The following is a 7,531-nucleotide window of genomic DNA, read 5'->3' as shown; positions in this document are numbered from 1 at the left end:
TGGTCCAGTGGCTAGGACACCGCGCTGTCAGTGTCTGGGCCCGGGTTTCATCCCTGTCCAGGGGCTAGGACACCACGCTGTCATGTCTGGGCCTGGGTGCCATCCCTGGTCAGGGAACTAATATCCCGCAAGCCGTGTGACGCAGCCCCCAGCCCCAGTGCCGCTGCAAAATGAAGAATCTTCCCAAGGCTACAAACCTGACTAACCTCCAGTGAAAAGTCAAAGAAGCAGGATCTCTCTGTGAACCTCAAGGCACAGGAGCACGATATGATAGAAGAGCCCGCCGTCGGGGAGCTCCGATCATGCCTGCCAAGGACCTCTATCTGGATGTCCTCAAATGACGTGTGCAAAATAGAGCACAGCTTCTCTCCTAAGCCCTCTTCTAAGTCCCTATCTCAGTGAATGGCTCTATCAGCCTTGATTCTTCCTTTCCTTCACTTCATTCACCCAACTGGTCATTTCTTAAACCTGATCATTTCTCTGTTTCTATAACCACTTACCAGTCCAGGCAGCTACGATCCTACAAAGGGACTGCTGCAGGAGCACCACACACAGCCTTCCCGTCTCCTTCAGCACAACGGTGTTTCTAAAACATAAACTGATCACGCCACACTGCAACCTGAACCCCTTCCATGGCTTTGCACTGTGTGTAGGATAAATCCAATTCCTTCAGACGGTTCACAAAGCCCTTCGCGACGTGGCCTGCTCTCCTCTCCAGCCCAGTTCCTGTCATCACCCTCCTCTGCTCTCTTCAGTCTTGGTTCCACTGAACACCTCTCAATACCACGAACACACATGTGCTCTTTGCCTTAAAATAAGCTGGTGGTTCCCATACCTCACCACACTTTGGAATTGACTGGGCTTTTAAAAAACTTCGGATGCCTGGTTTCTCACTCCTGACATTATGATTTAATTGGTATGAGGGTGAGACGTAGGCACAGGGATTTTTAAAAGCTCCCAGAATAATTTTTTTTTTAAACGTTCTATTTTTTAAAAAATTTATTTATTTTTTTATTTTTGGCTTTGTTGGGTCTTCATTGCTGTGTGCGGGCTTTCTCTAGTTGTGGCGAGTGGGGGCTACTCTTTGCTGCGGTGCACGGGCGTCTCATCGCGGTGGCTTCTCTTGTTGTGGAGCACGGGCTCTAGGTGCGCGGGCTTCAGTAGTTGTGGCACGCGGGCTCAGTAGTTGTGGCTCGCAGGCTCACTAGCTGTAGTGCACGGGCCCAGCTGTTCTGCGGCATGTGGGATCTTCCCAGACCAGGGCTCAAACCCGTGTCCCCTGCATTGGCAGGCGGATTCTTAACCACTGTGCCACCAGGGAAGCCCCTCCCTGAATAATTTTAATGTGCCACGAGGTTTCAAAACCACAGGGAAAAAGTTATTTGCCCTGCTAGGAACACTCTTCTTCACCCACTTCACTTGGAAAACCCCCAAACATCTTTCAGGCCTCATTTATAAAATCACTTCTCTAACTCCCTACACAAAATTAGTTGCTCTTATAACTAATTAATGCCCCTGTACACTGGCCTCCCATTAGCATGTCTTGTATCATATTTCACTGTAATTGCCTGCACAACTGTCATCATTCCCTATTAGACTATACACTTATGAGGTCAAGAACGCTGCTCAACTAGCTATTAGGCAGAATGTCTAGCAAAGGGGCTAAGATGCATTATGGGTACAATAAACATTTGATGAATGTGCTGAATATAGCAAAATCTAAAAAGATACATTAAAAATAGCAAAATAAATTCATAGAATCAAGAAGAGAACTTGCTGACAATGAACAAATCTGGCTATGGCTGAAGAGGAAATCACTTACCTGTTTAATGACATAATGAATCTCTTCAGAATTGAGAACACTACATTTAATGTCACTTGGCTTGCAAGGAGTAATTCCCTTGTAGACAAGAGGTGTGTAGCATTTCATGGCAAATTTCAGGTCACTGACATGCCTCCTCTCCTCCAAAGCATCTTCAAACTGATCCCACTTTTTGAGTTCCTTCTGTGGATGAGGCAAATGAAAGAAAGTAATGCACATGCTGTAAAACTACATTGGTAAGGTTTCATCTTAGCCAAAATTTTTATTCTATGACATAGAACAAGAGCAGAGTGTTCCGATGTTAGGTTTTCACATAGTAAGAAAAAGAAATGTAGCTATTGGATTTCCCCGGTGGTTGAGAATCTGCCTGCCAATGCAGGGGACACGGGTTCGATCCCTGGTCCGGGAAGATCCCACATGCTGCGGAGCAACTAAGCCCGCGCGCCACAACTACTGAGGCTGCGCTCTAGAGCCCATGCTCCGCAACAAGAGAAGCCACCGCAATGAGAAGCCCGCGCACCACAACGAAGAGGAGCCTGCCACTCGCCACAACTAGAGAAAGCCCGTGCGCAGCAACGAAGACCCAACGCAGCCAAAAATAAAAATTAAAAAAAAAGAATAAAATTACCAAAAAGAAAAAGAAATGTAGCTATTATTAGGATCAATGAATTGATGTTGAATTATAATATTTTATTATCATATTTCTGATTGCTACCTTTATAAAGCCAGTGCCCCTTTATGAAAGTTAACAAACATAGCAAAGGTGGGACATTAGGCTCTAGAGAATCTGATCAACTTTACAGATTTCGTCAATCACACCAATAAACTTGTTCTGTCTGCCTCTCTTAGTTTTAAAAATTAAAGCGTACATCAGAGTCAAGATTATGTCAAATCAAATAAAACTACATGGGTGCAAACTCAAGACCAAAGTGCTCCCATATAAGCTACTATGGTGCAGTCTGTATTTTGCTGTGTTACTTTCTTTTCTCCTTTCAACCGACTGAAATTCAGCTTCTATCCAACCAGCCCCTGAAACTGCTCGTTATTAGGCTACCAACGACTTCTGAATTAATTCTTAAAAGTTTGTTTTTCTGATGATAAACGTAATAGTAGTAATAATAAGTACAGCTAACATGCGTCGTTGCTTCCTAAGCGTCAGGCACTGTCCTAAGAACTTTACCTATACGAAGGGTCAATCCTCACAACAAACCTGTGAGGGAGTTATCATCACTACCACGTTTCACAGTGGGGAGACCAGGGCACAGAGAAGTGAAATAACTCAGCCAAGGTCCCACAGCTCTCAGAGGACAGAGACAGGATTCAAGCTGAAGCCTTATCGCTTCACAGACCCTGTTCCTAACCACTACCCTATACTACTCAGCATGCTAATTATGGAAGATTTGGAAACGTGGAAACATACAACCAAAGATAAACTGCCCACAGTGTTACACCCTGGGAATAACTACTCGTAACACTTACTAGTTCCCTTATTTTTTCCATTCATAGATATAAAAATACATATTTTTAAATTTAAAACATGGACCCTACCAAATATAGTTTATCTTGCCTTATCAACTGTATTCTGAATACTTCCCTATATTAAATATTGTTTTAAAATATTTTAGTGGCTGCACCGTCACCTTTGTATTCCCTAATTTCTTAATGTAATGTTTTAATTACCAAAGTGATACATGTTCATTATAAAAATTGAGGAGACACAGAAAAGCACAAAGAAGAAAATTAAAATCAACTGTCTCCCAATGAGCCAGAGCCCATTTCAGTGAATGCTTTTTTCTGTGCCTGTGGAAAGTCCCTCCCTCACCACACGTACATTTTGATTTGTCTCCTGATTTTCTTTTTACTTAATGTTATAAACACTCCTCCATGTCATTTAAGTTTCTCGCACGATATTACCTTTAATGTTGGATGTTTGGACTCTTTTTTTCATTCATTGCTACTATAAAGAGCGTAACAGACATTAATATTTCTTTCAAATCTAATCGTTAGACCCTGGCCTCTTTCAAGTCTTCGTTCCTCCTAGACCTCCGCACCGTGGGACACCGTTCTCAAGCACTCCCTCCTTTCATTACCTACAGCTATTCTGAAATGTTCCTACTGTGGTTTTTAATTCATGACTCTGTCACAGCAAAAACCCCACCTCATTTCTCTAATCCAGAGATTCTCAACCTGGGGGAAATTTTCCTCCCCCAATTACAAATATGTCTTCTTTCCTCCCACTTCCTTTAGTATATGTTAACATCTCCATCCCTCCTTTCTTCACTCCACACAGTGCTGAGTACTCTCACCTACTCAACTGGTTTCAAATATTTATGCTTCTGAATCCCTTGCCCTGTCCTCCTCTCGCATCCAGCTTTTCCAAAACTGAACTCATCTCTCCTCTGCACAGTCCTACAAGCTGATTACTTTCCTGAAATCTCAATCAATAACCCCACACCATCTACATCCCTGTGTTTACATCATTCTAGACCTTTCCTCCCTCACCCCTTACATGCAATCCGTTCCATCCTGCTAACACGGCCTTTAAGTATCCATCATGTCTACTCCTCGTTCACATGTCCAGCCTGTGCTCTTTATCACGACAGCCTCCTCACTGGTCTCCTTGCCTACGTTTTGTCCCTTTGAATCAGTCTTCCATGCCACCATGTGCCCTTTTTAAAACACAATTCTGGCTTAAAATATTTACATGACACCCCTCACCTCCTTCAGAACAAGACCTAAGCCACTTCTGGCGTCATATGAGAACCTCTATGACCTGGCTTTTCCTTCCCACCACACTCATGGTCCACTCAACAGTGAGTGATTTGATTTCCCCAACACAGTCCCTCGTTGATATGCCTTTGGGCCTTTGCACGTGTCCATCTCTGCCTGGAATGCCCTTCTGTTCCTGTCACCCTTGCTTGGCATCACTCTGCTGTGACAGCTCTCCTTGAGTTCCCCTGATGGAATTACTCTCCCTTCCTCATCAGGACTTCGTTACCTTCTACATACGTCTATTGTGGTATGTGTCCCATAACATGTAATCGTTTGCATGTCTGTCTCCCTACTAAAATGCAATTACCTTGAGGGCAGGACGGTTTGTGTCCTCTTTGTATTTCCATCATCTAGCTGTGTTTGGAATATAGCACAATTGATCAATAACTGACCGACTAAATGTTAAGGTAATAAAAAAACCCAGAAAAACTGAGACCACCGTTAGGGCACAACGAGAATACAGACAGAAGCAAAGAGCATTTATAAGGAGCTGAAGTATAAAAGGGTAGCATGTAAAACATGTAAAATACGCAAATGTGGACATTTTTATGCCCACGTGTATAAGTATAGAGAATATATGAGGGGAAAATATTCGAGCTCGGAATTCTGGTGTAAAACTGCAGTCGCTGTAACATATTGCATACTCCTGCTTCTAAGGCTGAAGAACCTCAAATTTCACAGTTCTCATTAATGAAGTAATAGCGTAAGTTACACAGGCTCAGACTTGGTAGAATGCCACAAATTACCATTATAAATGATATAATTTTAGGGACAAAAAAGATCTCAGAGACTTCCCATTTAGCCGTCCTGGGTGTGGGAACAGAAAAGATCAGAATCAGCTGGGGAGGTGTCTGTGGTGTGGAGGGGGGGGAGAGAAAGAGAGTACGGAAGGGGAGGAAAGAGGAAAGGGGGAGAGGGGAGGGAGGGCATCCTCAGAACAAGAACCTGCGAGGCAGAGCAGCACGTATGTATCCTTTGAAAACCTTGCCAGCTGCGATCATCTGCAATCCTTCCACGGTTCTGTAACTGCAGGATCAAGCTCACACTTCTTAACACACGAGCCAGCCATACAAAGACCTAGTTGCCTCAACAAGCTATGACATCTCATGGCTCCCACAGCTTTGTTCAAGTCACCTCTAAGAATGGCATTCCTATCAAACACCGGAGCATCTGTTATATGCGTGCTATTGTGGTATGTGTTGGGGATATGCCTTGTCTAACCAAGACAGACACAGCCTCTTTTGTCCGTAACCCTGTGCATGGTGGTACCAGTTGTTGAGACGGGGCACTTACAAATGGCCGTTCGCCACCGTTCACCTGGAAAACCCTCGGCCATTAACCACAGCTTCTGTACACCTCCTCTGTGTACCATGTCCAGATTCTCCCTTTAACGCAGGACCAAAACGGTCACCTTCTCCGCTAAGCCTTTAGGGAATCCTCATCACATTTTCATCTAGAATACATCAATAAACTTGTCTTTGGTGTCTCCCCTACAAGACTGTGAGCTCCCTGTCATGTGTCTTACACATTTTCGTATTCCCAGTCCTTCAATCATTGTTTGTGGAGTGAAAAAATAACTTACTAAATGAAGCCGCTTCTTGAGCCCTGTTGATGACAGCTCTCCAATATTCACAGTCTAAAGCTCCAACTTCTCCCAATCTGGTCTAACTCAATGTCTAATCCAGTGGTTTTTAACCCAGGCTTCACATTAAAATAACTCGGGGAACTTAAAATATTGATGCCCAGGCCCCCCTAAAGATTCTTGATTAATTTGGTCTGGGAGTGGTACCTGGGTTATCAAAAGTATTTTTGAAAGTACTCTAAGCGATTCCTACATGCAGCCAGGGTTGAGCGTTACTGCTCATTAACTGGCATTCCCTACGCCGTGCTGGAGAAGTATTTACCATCATAAAATAAATACTCACCCAGGAGCACGATACAATGAGGAGGCCAAGTGAGAAGAATGACGTGAACGATTGTCCCCCTATCTTACTTTGCAGAGTGGGCCTCTCCTTATTGCTAGTTAAACAGGCCTCTCCTTGTACCTCCCTTTCAACTGCTCTGGTGGATCCATTCATTCAACGGTTACTGACAGCCCCAAACGTACAGGGCACTGTTCTACAGGCTAAGAACACGGCATGAACAAGGTGGACAAGGAACCCTGAGGGAGCTGAAGGACAGATGGACAACAAATAAACAAGGTAAGTTCACTTAGGGACGCCGGTAATGCGCAACCATGGGAGAGCCCTGATTCATAGCATCTGCCAGTTTCTGGGGTATACACGCTCCCACCGTGGCAGATTTCAAGCTACCAATACCACCTCACTGAATGTGGAGCTGGGAGGAGATGCAAGGAGCCACCGTTCTCTAGGATTTCCACCTTACAGCGTGACAGATGGAAATAACTTCAAGAGCATGGATAACAGGAAAATTTAGTAAAATAATTAGGAAGTGCTGAGTTCTGAGTATTCTTTTTTTTTTTTTGCGGTATGCAGGCCTCTCACTGTTGTGGCCTCTCCCATTGCGGAGCACAGGCTCCGGATCCGCAGGCTCAGTGGCCATGGCTCACGGGCCCAGCCGCTCCGCGGCACGTGGGATCTTCCCAGACCGGGGCACGAACCCGTGTCCCCTGCATTGGCAGGCGGACTCTCAACCACTGCGCCACCAGGGAAGCCCATCCTCTTCCTCTTTATCAGTGAAAGGCATCCGCCCAGTTGCCAGATCGCAGAGACGGGAGTCAACTTCAGACTGTGGCCTCTTCCTTAGCTACCACATTCAACTGTCCTGAATAACACACAAACTCACCCCTCTCCCTCCTCCCCAGACTCACGGCCACTGCCTCACTGCAGGCTTTCATCACCTCCCTGGATTACTGCAACAGCATCCTAACTGACCTCCACGCTTCAGATTCCTCCGGTATCAGATTCCTTTCTCCAA

The 7,531-nt window shown here is 44.9% G+C and overlaps 1 protein-coding gene across 2 annotated transcripts in view; it reads right to left on the bottom strand.

Moving 5' to 3' along the window:
• GNPAT (glyceronephosphate O-acyltransferase) overlaps window positions 1-7,531 on the bottom strand; it is a 30,770-nt gene that overhangs the window by 20,855 nt on the left and 2,384 nt on the right. For both annotated transcript variants that reach the window (XR_003430213.1, XM_027094039.1), the window contains exon 2: window positions 1,823-2,005. Coding sequence is in view for 1 of the 2 variants with exons in the window: in XM_027094039.1 (XP_026949840.1) it covers window positions 1,823-2,005 (183 nt within the window). In the remaining variant the exon portion in view is untranslated. The remainder of the gene's footprint in view (window positions 1-1,822; window positions 2,006-7,531) is intronic.

This window comes from Aethalodelphis obliquidens, unplaced genomic scaffold (genome assembly GCF_003676395.1).
Source record: "Aethalodelphis obliquidens isolate GAN/ISIS:26980383/991018 unplaced genomic scaffold, ASM367639v1 scaffold87, whole genome shotgun sequence".
In the NCBI taxonomy this organism is placed as follows: domain Eukaryota; kingdom Metazoa; phylum Chordata; class Mammalia; order Artiodactyla; family Delphinidae; genus Aethalodelphis; species Aethalodelphis obliquidens.
Note: the sequence above shows the minus strand (reverse complement) of the source record. Positions and strands in the feature narration are given on the sequence as shown.